General features: G+C 33.8%; 1 protein-coding gene across 1 annotated transcript in view; it reads right to left on the reverse strand.

The window, feature by feature from the left end:
* Positions 1-233: 233 nt before the first annotated feature.
* Positions 234-14,660, reverse strand: part of LOC133183310 (regulator of G-protein signaling 9-binding protein-like) — a 28,318-nt gene continuing 13,891 nt past the window's right edge. The window contains exons 2-8 of the mRNA XM_061318270.1: positions 12,501-13,127; positions 12,153-12,319; positions 8,341-8,471; positions 6,474-6,591; positions 4,999-5,102; positions 928-986; positions 234-767 (exon numbers count right to left, since the gene is read on the reverse strand). Coding sequence (XP_061174254.1) covers positions 657-767; positions 928-986; positions 4,999-5,102; positions 6,474-6,591; positions 8,341-8,471; positions 12,153-12,319; positions 12,501-12,629 — 819 coding nt within the window. The 5' untranslated portion in view covers positions 12,630-13,127 and the 3' untranslated portion in view covers positions 234-656. The remainder of the gene's footprint in view (positions 768-927; positions 987-4,998; positions 5,103-6,473; positions 6,592-8,340; positions 8,472-12,152; positions 12,320-12,500; positions 13,128-14,660) is intronic.

The following is a 14,660-nucleotide window of genomic DNA, read 5'->3' on the forward strand; positions in this document are numbered from 1 at the left end:
ACTGTTAGACATTTTGACTTATGATGCAGGGTTTAAATGAAAATGGAGATATCTTTCATTTGACATCCAGATGTTTTCTAATAAACAAGTCAGTATATTATTGAAGGAAAATAAAATGAAATTCAAATAGTATCGCTACATTAATTTACTTATGTAAATTATACACTACTTCTAAAAATATTGCAAACTTTCATCTAAAGAAAAAGGTAAAACCTCACGTTTCAATACCATGATATAAATTGAAACAGAAACACTCATTTGCTAGAAATACTCAGAAAGTTTTGATTTTTGGATGAATTTATGATCAGATTTGTAACGACAGATAATTCTTTATAGTTCTACTCTTCCTGTACAGAATGCCATTCTGCTCAGTACTGCAATAAACCCGACATTTTTAATCAATTTTTATATATTTTGTTTTTCTTGTTGCTATTGATTTTTTGTCCTCATTTATGTGTCATATTGTAATTTTTGAATTTACAGGGTGGTAGTAAATACAACAATTATAATATGACAACTCAATATGACATATGTTTAACAAATCATGCTCTTGTTGTGTTTATGTTATGCCCCCATAGGACTATGATTGGCAAATAAATAAACTTCTATTTTCTACATTGGTAGTAAAGGTCTGTTTGCATCATGTCGAATGCATGTCACTTCAATAAGCCAAGACAAACACCAATAATGGCGGCAGACAACAGGACCGCAACAAATGTCATGATGACGACACACAGCCAACGCTTCTTCTTGCTGTTTGGTTCTACCTGTGTAGAACACAATATAAACAACAATGTAAACAGTAGCAATTTATAAAAAAAAATCATATCGAAAGAGAGATTTATTCAGGAATGAGGTCCTTGTTAGTTTTCATATAAGATACGATATTAATTTCAATCTTAATTAGAATAGTTAATGTTTCATTACCATGGTGATGTCTATAGATGACGCTGTGGATCCATTTGACGAGGATTCGGACTTGCAATCTGTTCAGAATAGAGAAGAAAATCATTAGGATACCATGGAAACATGACAATTAAAGGACAGAGAATGATAAGTTTATTTGTATGTCTGGATGTATTGTTGCATTGTGGGAAACTAATCAGTAGGATGAATATTCGGTGATACTTTGTAGCAAGTTAATTTGTATTTCATTCACAAAGATTCAAGGTAACTGCTCTTTTCTTGCTGTCCTTTTTGTGATCAAACACTATGTTCTTCTTTGGGTTTAATATACCTTTTTATAAACATTCTAATAAGAAATGCAGTCAAAAATCACCATGAATTTTTATCCATGTAAGTCGAAAAAGTTCACACATAGCTCAAAAAAAAAAAAAAAAAAAAAAAAAAGAAAAAAGAAAAGAAAAAAACCTGGTTGAACTAATTATCACCGGGGAAAATAAGTCTTAAAACTTTCTGGCAACAATGAGACATAAAAATGCTAACGATGGAGTAGCACTTTATTATAAACTTAGATCGGTAGGGTGAATTCTGGAAATTCAAGAAATACATCCGAACAAACCGGAGCCTAGGACTTTACTGATTAACAGTGTTGCATCTAACATATAAATAATAAAATAAAGCACGATTCTGAGAATGAGTGACAGATGACTTAGATAGCATAACTCATGATACGTCGAGTAAATTCATTAAATTGACACATTTTGAGTTACATAGTAATTAGCATAATAAAAGTCTTTCATGGTGTTTAAAGTAATTACAGTTGCTTAAAAGTATTATTCTAAGTCAGCTAGAACATATCACTAAAATTGTTTGTATCAAAAATTACACCGTGATTATTCCCTCTCGCCTCGAAAAATGAAACGTCCTCCTCTCATGAATCACCGGGTATTGGCACGCGGAAGACGGGAAGCTTGGTACCAATTACGCTTGGTTGGTGTTGGTAGCGGGGGGAAAGGATGTTGTTTATCGATACGTCTAATTGAGTCGTATGGTCTTCGTTCGTTTGGTGTGTTCTGTAACACTGAAATTTGTTTGCGAAGAGTGGATGTTACGGTCTGAAGATTATCACATTTCCGTATTAGAACACTGACTTTTGTCTTAAGGGCTTTATTCTGAGTCTGTATCGCAACTGGTTGGTTGCTAAGGCCCGTTGATTTGAATAAATCACGCACGTCCTCAGAATCAAGGTCTGAAAAATGGTAACAATTACTAGCTGCAGTCTGTCATACTATTCCTTTATTCTTCTTGAATCCCCGTGCCGTTTGCTTACGGACTTGGTCAGCAGATAAAGTCTACTCTTCCGTTGTATCTCCGCAACAGCAACAGTCCTCGGACTATTTTTTTTTTTGCAACAGCCCGAGGAATGCACGTACCTGCAGCAGAATCGAATTTTACTGACCTGTTGTCAGACGATCCCACAGACGGGTTTCTCGTGTTTTTATTCAAGCAGGCCCGTCCTGACCCCTGGGCTTGATCCTTTTTGATCGACGAATTATCGATGGACGCCACTGGATATGTAATCCTTTGGGAGGAAAGGTAAGGTATTGTCGCGGAAGAGAAACAGGCTTTAGCATGATGGAAGTTTTCCGATCACGAAACTCTCCGAACGTGTAGCTGGACACGTGAAAAGGTGGTCGTGGAAGAAGGTTTTCTCGCACCTATAGCACCGTGGACTGGATCCAGATGTAGAGAAAATTCGGGCTGGTCCTAGTGTGAAAGGCAATGACACTGGAAAGATGTTGGGGAGGAGCGGTAAAATTCTTTTCTCCGGATTTGCATGGTGTTGTTGAGGATGAAGTTGATGACCGTCTAGGGGAAACTCGCGTAGCTGCTGGTACTCCGGATCAAACTGCTACACAATATATGCAGCAGTCCCGGGTGTTATACCCTTAGGATTTCTCCACCAAATTATCACCGGGGAAAATAAAAAACTTTCCGGCAACAATGAGACATAAAAATGCTAACGATGGAATAGTACTTTATTATAAGCCTAGGTCGGTAGGACGAATTCTGGAAATCCAAGAAATACATCCGAACAAACCGGAGCCTAGGACTTGACTGATTCTCAGTGTTGCATCATTGCATGTAACATATAAATAATAAAATAAAGCACGAATATGAGAATGAGTGACAGATGACTTGGAAAGAATAACTCATGATACGTTGAGTAAATTCATTAAATTGACACATTTTGAGTTATATAGCAATTAGCACAATTAAAGCCATTCATGGTGTTTAAAGTAATTACAGTTGCTTCAAAGTATGATTCTAAGTCAGCTTAACGAGGCCGAGTCTAATTATTTCTACCCTAGATATTTTGAAAAAAATTCTTGAATGAATTTTTACTATTATATTAATTGTTTTAAGATAAAATAATCGAATGTTTTCTATCCCGATTTCTTAGGGGGCCATCTCAAAAGTTGTCAAATTTTACTGTTGGACCCTATGGGAATTTGTTGGAAAAGCGCCAAATTATTACATATTTCTCATTTTTTTTGTATTTCTGCCCTAGAGATTTTCTTTTCAGTCAAATACATGAAAGTTATTGTAAAAAGTCACCAAAATTGTGAAATTTCAAAAAAAGTTGACCGTCTGGGTTGGTCTAGGAATTATTACAAAGTTTAATTTTTTCAATGCCCAATACCTCTAAATTTGCTATATTTCGGTGTACGTGTGTATATTTCGGCGCAGATGAATTATTTTCTCAAAAAAAATATATATCACTACAATTGTTTGTATCAAAAATTACACCGTGATATAATGATGAGTAGAGGTATTTCAGCACCCAGGTATGGTTAAAACACCAGTCGTAACTCTGTATTTTTTTTTGTTCTGATTATCTATATTTGTTTTGTACAGTGTTAAAGTACCTTGTATAAGTGACAGGTATATTAGTATTTTTTTTAGTAAGGAATGGGAGACTAAAGATGGTGCTAGTATTACAACACATTCTAAAATTTCAGTAGCACAATATTTCAATATTTGTTACCTAAAAAAAAAACAATGGGATAAATCATCATGTGAATTCTAGCACCCATTAATAAAGGTGTGTGTAAAATCTTCAAATTTCAAATATGATAGAATATAAAACATTAAATATCAAATATCGTGTTACAGAATAAAACAATAGCTGAAATTGATTTCTAACTACAGTATTGAATTATTTTCTCGCACATATCGAACATAGAACGTGATATTTTTTTTTTCAAAGAACATATGATTTGCCTGCGACAACGAAACCTATAATGATGATTGTACTGGTGGTAATTTCCATTTAGTTTCACTCGAATATGCTAAGTGTTATAAAGTGATAATACATTAATTTAAAGAGATGAAATCAACTATCCTGTTATTCTTTACGCATTATAAAGCTAATCATTAAAAAAATGAAAAACGGTTTACATTTTCAGCTGAAGTATATTTTCTTAAATAGACATAAAATAGAGATAAAATCTAAAGATCTTGTTGAATCTGAATTCTGAATACCTCTCTGCTGCAGTTAAAATATTCCGATAGTTGGATTTTTTTTTACCGGATGGTCACTAACTAAAGGTCTTTTGTTATTGTGATATTGTTATTTTCTAAAAGGTCACATATATTTGAAAAAAAATACCGACATCATTTGTAATGATTCAATAGATTTAATGTGGGTTGCCAGTTCATCAACATTGTCCAAAAGTAGGTAAAAGGTCAAAGTCTAACGTTTGAGTTATTTTTCAAAAGCCTCATGACAAGCTTTACATGTTCTAATTATCAAAATCCCTATACCTTCTACGGTTGAAAAGGTATAGAGTGTAATCGACTGACCAATAAGCTTTGAAAAATAATGCCACGTGTCGCTCTGCTTTGCAGGCAACCAGAAATTTCTCATAATTAATGCATCATGATTCAAGGTAAATAGCCTCCTTCTCAATGAGGAGTGTCGTTAAAGAATCCCCGTGATATGAAGCAGTGTTCATCTAAATAACTTGCCTCCCTCTCACTGAGGAGCTTCGTTAAAGAATCCCCGTCACATGAAGCAGTGTAATAACTCACCTTCTTCTTGTTGAGAAGTTTCGTTGTAGGCGTCAGCTGCCCAGGGCTGGACGGCTATTTTCTGATAAATGGTGAATAATAGATCCCGGACATCTGCTAAATCCCTAAAACAGATTAATAATCAACTGTCTTAAAATTGACAATTAAAAATTGTTCAGCGCTATGATGTTGAAATATTGCATTTACATTTCATGTCTAAAAGACAGTCTTATATTATTTTTTTTTTTATAATGTTAAGAAAATGAAATTTTATTTAATAAATTTAACATGATTACCTTTCAACAGCTACAAATTACATTATTTAACTTTGATGGTTTATTAAAGCATTCTTTTGAAATGTTGGATTACCATTTCCACAGAATTTTTTAAAATAAATGCTTGAATGTACGATTTATTTTTCCGCTATGGTTAATATAAAAACTTTGTAATCAAAAATCTCAGATAACTATGGCTATGTAATTATTGCTATGGAAACTTTAAACGTATCTACAGTTATATCATGTAATGATGTAAACTGTATACTACCGGGGTATTTTCCTTACTGGATAATTTTGCATGTGAATGTCTAGTTCGTGGCTCATCTATCACAATGGTAGGAAGATGTTTTCGTGAAGAACATATTTAGATCTTAAAAATTATCCTATTTAAATGCATTATTTCTGACCCTTTAATGCGGTAAGACGCTTTTGCTATGTTGTTTTTTTTCCTTCCTAGTGATCAAAGAAATGCGACACCCAATATAACACTGGGTGATTGGTGAGTCCATTTTTCTTGACTCTACCGGTGATTAGGAGATGTCAATATCACAGGAAAGACTTTTTGTTATCTAATCACAGAAGCTGTTTTTTATCTAATCTACAGAGCCGTGAAGCCTGATAAAGACTTTTCTATATTTATATGGCCTTGAATTACGGGACAAAAATAAAAATCTTGTTTAATTCTGACATTTAAAGACTTTGGTTTGATGGACTTATTTTTCTAATATATTAATTCGTTTTATACTTCCATGAACTTGATTTTTCTGTCTTGTTTCTTATCAATACTGTGATATGATGGACTTAATTTTCTAAGAAAAAAGGATAAAAATAACGAACAGTGATGAATCTCATAAATCCTAAAAACAACCCAAATAAAGGACAGGGCAAAAACAAGGACAGCTGGAACAGATGGATCAGGTGCCTTAAAGGAGTAAGCATCCCCTGTTGACCAGACATACCCACCGTATTAGTACTTTGATTTCAGGGATTTACTTTTCTGACTTCCTGTCTTTTAGTTCTCTGATTTGAGGGACTTACTTTTGTAACAGACTTCCTTTCTTTTAGTTCTCTGAAGGGACTTACTTTTGTAACTGACTTCCTTTTAGTTCTCTGATTTGAGAGACTTACTTTCGTAACTGACTTCCTTTTAGTTCTCTGATTTGAGAGACTTACTTTTGTAACTGACTTCCTATTAGTTCTCTGATTTGAGGGACTTACTTTTCTAACTGACTGATCTCCTCCGATTCTCTCTGTATGGAAACTTCTGAAATATTTATCTGGGATTTACATCCCAAAAATGGTTCGGATGTTCCCACATTGATCAGAAAGTGAACGCCTGAAAACAGAAAATTTAAAATCTCTATAAAAAATGAATCAAAACACGCAACAAATGCTTTCTACATAGCCAAAAAAAAATTCTACAGGAAATGTCATTGTCGTGTAACATGTATATGCTGACATTGCCTGTTGTTAATCTCTCAGAGAGATTAACAACAGGCAATGTCAGCATATACATGTTACACGACAGAGAGATTAACGACAGGCAATGTCAGCATATAACACAGCAGAGAGATTAACAACAGTCAATGTCAGCATATACCTCGGCAAAGAGATTAACATTAGGTAATGTCAGCATATAACAAGGCAGAGAGATTAACGACAGGCAATGTCAGCATATAACAAGGCAGAGAGATTAACAACAATATCAGCATTTAACACGACAGAGATTAAAGACAGGCAATGTCAGCATATATCACGGCGGAGCGTTAACGACAGGCAATATTAGCATATAACAAGGCAGAGAGATTAACAACAGACAACGGCAGCATATAACACGGCAGAGAGATTAACGACAGGCAATGTCAGCATAAAACAAGACAGAGAGACTCACAATCTCAAAGATTTATCAGATTTATAGGCTCTGTACAGTGTTGAGCTGACTTAAATCCAGATCCCTTTTTATCCTTTTTTAATTAGATGGAGTCCTTTTTCATTGGTAAACACTGATTGAAATGAACAGATTTTAGGACTGATTTTATTCCTGTCTATCTGGTACAATATTAACACAGAAGAATATGACTGTAGGGGAAACAATTCCTGTCTATCTGGTACAATATTAACACAGAACAATATGACTGTAGGGGAAACATTTCTTGTCTATCTGGTACAATATTAACACAGAAGAATATGATTGTAGGGGAAACAATTCCTGTCTATCTGGTACAATATTAACACAGAAGAATATGATTGTAGGGGAAACAATTCCTGTCTATCTGGTACAATATTAACACAGAACAATATGATTATAGGGGAAACAATTCCTGTCTATCTGGTACAATATTAACACAGAACAATATGATTGTAGGGGAAACAATTCCTGTCTATCTGGTACAATATTAACACAGAAGAATATGACTGTAGGGGAAACAATTCCTGTCTATCTGGTACAATATTAACACAGAAGAATATGATTGTAGGGGAAACAATTCCTGTCTATCTGGTACAATATTAACACAGAACAATATGATTGTAGGGGAAACATTTCCTGTCTATCTGGTACAATATTAACACAGAACAATATGATTGTAGGGGAAACAATTCCTGTCTATCTGGTACAATATTAACACAGAAGAATATGATTGTAGGGGAAACAATTCCTGTCTATCTGGTACAATATTAACACAGAAGAATATGACTGTAGGGGAAACAATTCCTGTCTATCTGGTACAATATTAACACAGAAGAATATGACTGTAGGGGAAACAATTCCTGTCTATCTGGTATATATTCAAAGAGTATGTTTTCTGTCTGTCTGGAACAATCATACACAGAACTACCTGAATGTAGAGAGAACATGTCCTGTATGTTTAGTACACAGAACTATCTGCTGTTAGAGGGAACGTGTTTTGTCTTGTTTAGTACACAGAACTATCTGTTAGAGGGAACGTGTTTTGTCTGTTTAGTACACAGAACTATCTGCTGTTAGAGAGAACATGTTCCGGCTGACTTCTACAATATACCCACATAGTTACCTAATTGTGGAGGAATATATTTTCTATCTGGTACGTTGTATACACAGACCTACCTGATTGTAGTGGGAACATTTTTTGGAGTCTCAGGGTTTGGAACAGCTCCACTTCTAAAAGCTCCAGGCTGGACGAGTACATGTTGTAGAGTCTCTCTAATTGCTTGGCATCATCTTCACAAACATTCTTTCTATTTGGAAAAAAAATTGAAACTTCAAACTTGATTAATATTGATCTTTCATCGATTACAATTTTAAAATGATAATATATACATCACTGTTAAATTTCTGTAATTGGCAATTTTACGTTCTTGTGAATAATTCAGATAAGCGAACACTTTCGATAAAAATGTGCTTCAAAGTAAATCCCACGGGCTTCGAAACACAATTAATCTTAAATCTATTATTTTTTCAATAACGTGCTCATAATCATAAAGATATCGGTTTGCATTTTTAAAATCAATGCAATCTAAGACGGAAACAATTGACTTTCGAAAACTAAGAATTGCATCTTTTTAGAATACTTTTTTACCATCATCAGTTATAATTTGGAATGAATTCTTATGCAATAGAAGTAAAAAAAAAAAAAAAATAAGTGGCTGCGTAATTTAAATCTAAATTAAAAAAAGAACACTGAAAAGAAAAAATACATGTATTTGTTTATGGAAGGCGGAGATGTAGTAAATCCAGACTTGTTTCGATCTTTTTTTTTAACCATTCATCATCTAAAAGTGTGTCTACTTTTATGAGGATGATTTAAATTAATTTTTTTTTTGTTGCCCTCTATAAAATGACCAAAGACAAGTTCAATCAATAACTTTACAAAATCTTACTATAGCTTTTAACATTAAGACACTGTTGTATATGGATCAAAGGATTGTAATTATTATTTAACACAAAAATATCTGATGCTGTACATCTTTATATTTAAAACTCTAAAACTCTGAAGTGAAGAAAGTTTTTAAAAAGTCGTTTTACTTATGTATTTGTTTATTTTTACTGTACAAGTGACAACATTCACATTTGTATTAGCTATTGACATTTCACTTTTGGATTGTGTACTTTTGTGTTCTCTTTTTTTTTTTTTTTAATATTCTTTCTGTTACTTTTATCTTTCCAAACTTTAATGTGTTATTACCAAGACAGAGGGCTTACACAGACAATATTGCCTCCTATTCAATCCATTTCCTTTTGGAAATACATATTGTTTATATCGGTTTTGCCGAATACCGATATCTGTCTTAAAGTTCAATAAAGTAAATTTTATAGAAACTATTATCACATTGACTTACTTCATATCAGAAATCCAGTGTGTTTAATTAAACCTGTTAAACGAGCCAACTGTATCAAGACTACGTTCAAATTTAATATTTCCAGACCTGACTTTTACAAGCAAAGATCTGACAAAGTTTGTTAATGCTTAAATATGGCGTACATCTTACAGAGACAAGTCATAATACACAGCTTATCGTCCAAACTAAAAAAGAAGTATATGTACATATAAATCATGCTTTACTGGTCTAACCCTTATAAAGTACTTGTAAGTGACTGTACGAGGGTTGTCCCAAAAAGTCGTAGACAATTTTTATAACCTTGTAAACATCCAACCAATACTAACCAAATTTTGCATAGCCACAATTTATTTATTGTTCCCTAAAATAGTGCATTCTTAGAAATATATCTTTAATGATAATAATATTATGACGTAATTTACGTTTGCTTTCCTTAAAATAGTGCATTCTTAGAAATATATCTTAAAATGATAATAATATTATGACGTAATTTACGTTTGCTTTCGTGCGCCGATGTACACTTACATGCTTTCTTCATTTTTACATTTTTTCTTGTTATTATCATGAAACTTGAAATTCATTATCATAAAATGTTGCTTTTTACAATGAAAAGAAAAGAAATTTAATCTAGCAAAGAAAAACTAAATTATTTTCCCTGTCTACGACATTTTGGGACAACCCTCATATTTTACAGATAGCAGTATCGTGTAATATACCAAGTCAAGTGCAACTTATGTCTTAAAAATAGTTCTAGGAAAAAACGACATTGCTATTTCTATGAAATAATGTGATGAGCACTGATTTGGAAAAGAAGAAAATGCACGATGATTTTGTCACACGCAATCAGCGGTAAGGTGACATGAGAATGGAATTAAGCATCAATACTCGGAAAGCAGAAACCTTCAATTGATTTTAAAAATGATTTTATTAACCTGCTTTGATTTATTTTCAGTTTGAAAATACTGATAAAATTGTGTTTTGTCGCTCGGTGCATTTAAGTCATTGATTGTACCTTTACTTTCTTTTAGAATAAAAATCAATGGTATACTTTAGGACAGTATCGATCAATAAAAATTATCTCTGATGCGTGAAATCTGAACTACTGTCACAGAGAAACAACCTTTTTTCAGTATTCGTAAACAATGACGTAACAATAATATGTCCTCTATTATCTAGATAAAAGTTCTTAGTTACTTCTTTAAGTTCCTTAAGGGGGGAAATGTGATATAAAATTATATTTTTAGACAAACGTTACATACAATTATAGCCGTAACAAATACAGATAAAAAACAGTATGTGTTTGTGGAACACTGATGCTCCCTATGACAGCTCTAGGCAAAGGTTCTCCCTATGACAGCTCAAGGCAAAGGTTAAAGTTTCTCAAATGTAGGTCAAACTCCAAGGTCAAGAGTTCAAAAATGTAAATACCCAAAGAAAGGTCTTGTCGCAAGCAATAGTCCTAGTACCAACCATTTAGAAAATATGGGCAAGGTTATTTTAATTTGTTCCAACAATAAGGTCATTCTCCAAGGTCAGTGTCATGAGGTCAAAAGTAATTGTACCAAAGGAAAAATATTGTCACAAGGAATGTGTATGTAAAATATGAGAGCTCTGGCAGCTACCGTTCTAAAGTTATAAGCAAGGTTAACGTATTTCAAACTAGGTCAAACTCCAAGGTCAAGGTCGAAAGGTAAAAAGTGTTGGTACCCAAAGAAAGGTCTGGACACTGGAAATACACTTGCGAAATAAAAAAAAGCCATAGCTCTAACCATTCCAAAGTTCAAGTTTGGTAAATTTTTTTGCAAAAGTAGGTAAATCTCCAAGGTTTAAGTCATGAGGTCAAAAATGTTGATATCCAAACAAAGGTCTTCACAAGGAATACACATGTGTCATATGAAAGTCCTTGCTCCCACTGTTCAAAAGGTATGGCTAAGGTTAAAGATTTTCAAAAGTAGATCAAACTTCAAGGTAAAGGTCAAAAGGTAAAACAATTTAGTATCCAAAGAAAGGTCTGGACAAAAGAAGTAAACTTGTGAAATATGAAAGCCGTAGCTCCAACCATTCAAAAGTTAAGGGCAAGGTTAAAGTTTGGTAAATTTTTGAAAAAGTAGGTCAAGATTAAGAGGTCAAAAATGTTGGTAGCCAAAAAAGGTCTGGATACATGAAATATACTTGTTAAATATGAAAGCCCTAGCTCCAACTATTTGGGTTAAAGTTTGTTAAATTTTGAAAAGGAGGTTTAACTCCAAGGTCAAGAGATTAAAAATGTTGGTAGCCAAAGAAGGGCCCTATCACAAGGAATACACATGGAAAACATGAAAGCTCTAGCAGCAACCATTCAAAAGTTATGGACATGGGTAAAGTTTTTGCGGACAAACAGATTAACAGACAGCCAGACGGACGGACAGCCCAAAAGCTATATGCCCCCGAATCTTCAAATTCGGGGCATAAAAAAAGCTTCAATCAGTTGCTTTAAAATGTGGTAAAGAAGAAAAGTATCAATAAATATAATTAAGGTTTGTCATTAAAATTTTTAATTATAGATGCCTAAGCCCCAAAAATGTGATGACCCCTTCTTACTTTCGCAATGCGGGAATCAATTTGTTCTTGTTCTGGCGTGCTATATCGAAGGCCCTCTGGCGGATATGTTTGAGTTCATCGCGTAGGTCCAATGTGTCCTGACTTCCGCCAAGGGCAACCGCCAGGGTACAGTACTGCGCAGTCTCGTGATTCAGATCGCTGACCAGCTACAAAATGTAGAAAAAGGGATTTAAGGAAAAAGTTGCTTTCTCATTTAAATAAAATAAGAAACACGTGGAAAATCACTGAATTGTTTAATATTATAAATAACATCCTAACCCCCACCCCCCCCCCACCCCCACTCCCCATTAGTTTTAGCCCAAGCAACTGTTATAAAACATGAGGAACCTTTGTGATTTCCAGTTTCAGGTTGTTGTCAATTTTCTCCGTCCTGCAGTCCTGCACCAAAGAAAATGACGTCAATTGCACTAGGTTAGCTCCCTTGTTGCTGATGCATCCTGCCACGGCCGAGGACATGGTCTGGTGAGCTCATTCTGACGGGTCACGTGGATATAAAATGGTGTTTGTTCAATATCACTATCATATGCTAAGATGCGGAATTTTGTGGCGGATTATTCCGAGTTTTATTGTAATTCACTATTTTTCGAGGAACAATGTTGAATGGACTGGTTGATATGAGCTATAAACATAAGTATAGCAAGACTGATTTGTTGCTTGTGCACGTATATATATAGTCAGTCGCAAACCACTCGAACCTGCGCACAATTGGGCTTCAACTCCTTTATAAATCAATGCCTCGTATCAGATGAAATCGTCTGCCTTATTAGCTTTGTCTTAATTTTCCTGTCTACTCCATTCCCTTAATTAAAGTTTTTTTTAGTAAATTTATTCCCCGGTGAGGGGCAAGTCATTAGATAATGGGACCGTCAGTTGATCTTACTGTTTACTCCACACTGAATTCTTCAATAATTCCGGGATGTTCAGTGGAATGACTTTTGCTGATTTCTCTGTTTTCTACAAATATTCCGAAAAATGTAGGAAGTTAAAAACAATCCCCCTGTAGATACAGTAAAATATTGAAAAAATTAAAAGAAACTCCTGTAGATACACAAGAGACTTGAGTTTATTTGTTTGACAAGGGTTAAATTTCTATGATTACCTATGATTTCTATGATTATCAGCGTTTTATAAAAGTACGAAACAGGTTTGTCCGCTAATCTAGAGGTCAGTGACCATTCTGTATCTGGATTGAGAGGCAGTTTTATGACGAATCATATTCTGTTATTTGCTCAATAAGCTTCTTATAACGATTGAATATAGTATTTAGAATACCTGTTATTTTTTAGCAATATGTCGAGCATTCATCTGCTAGTAATGAATTACTGAAAAACATTATACAGTTAAGAAAAAGTCTTATAGGGTAGAATAAAAAAAAAAACATGGTTTGAAAATGCAAAACCAATATTCATTCTATGGAGAAGTCAGAATTCTCTCTCTCTCTCTCTCTCTCTCTCTCTCTATATATATATATATATAAGAAGACAGAAACATAAGCTTAAGCGATTTCATGACATCTTCAGAGGCTTTACAATTGCAATACCTATATACAAATACACACACTCGCGCGCTCTTTCGATGTTTTTGTATATTCAGAATGCTTAGTTGTACTATCTTGTATCTCTTTAAAAAAACATCTTTTATTATTTTCTCCGAAGGGCTTATGTCGTCTGTATACGTATTTTTTCATTGTTGTCAGAATATAAAGCAATTGCCAGAAAGACCAAAACATTGGGAGAACACCCACAAACTTTTAATGCTTATGAGAGAGTTTCGAAAATTGAAAATTATTGACTTTTTTCACGATACTCTACTGATATCACGTCTGAAAGAAAGACTAAACATTAACGATAATTGGAACAGACATACAAGATTATATTTTAAAGAGCGATTCTCTGTTACCATTTATACTCTTGCCACGCATGGTCACCGATTTTTATGAAACTTTGTCCATTATAACATCAGAAACCTATTTCAAATAAAATTTGGTTGCTATGTGTCCTGGTTGCAATGGTGACAGCCGGAAAAATTCGAAAAATTGAGAATTTCAGCTACTTTGAATCTTTATTGAGTCTTAATAAAGACTAAGAAAATCAAACAAATCATTCTCATAAAAACAATTCACCTTGTCGCCATTCATGCTATAAGGAAACTATTAAGAATATATCTCTCAGTAAGTGGTAACCAATGCAGTTTTTAATACCGAGAAAATGCTGAAAAACACTCAATATTCACTTATGAAGGTATTACGTAATCAAACTCAATCAACAACACAAGAAAAACAATAAAAAGATTTGGCACTAAGTTATAAGGTATTGGCAATATTATTCTAAAGACAACGTTAATGGTTGTCATGGTAACACTGTAGCCATACAAAATTTGCTGCTAAGATTTGGTTAATGCTGCTATCTTGAGGAAAAGCATGGAAATTCAACACCGGCAATTATACATTGTTAGGACCTTGCAACACAGATAGCATTAGAAAAATTG

Source organism: Saccostrea echinata, unplaced genomic scaffold (genome assembly GCF_033153115.1).
Source record: "Saccostrea echinata isolate AGI-Se365-2 ecotype Australia unplaced genomic scaffold, CSIRO_AGI_Sech_v1 ptg000009l, whole genome shotgun sequence".
In the NCBI taxonomy this organism is placed as follows: domain Eukaryota; kingdom Metazoa; phylum Mollusca; class Bivalvia; order Ostreida; family Ostreidae; genus Saccostrea; species Saccostrea echinata.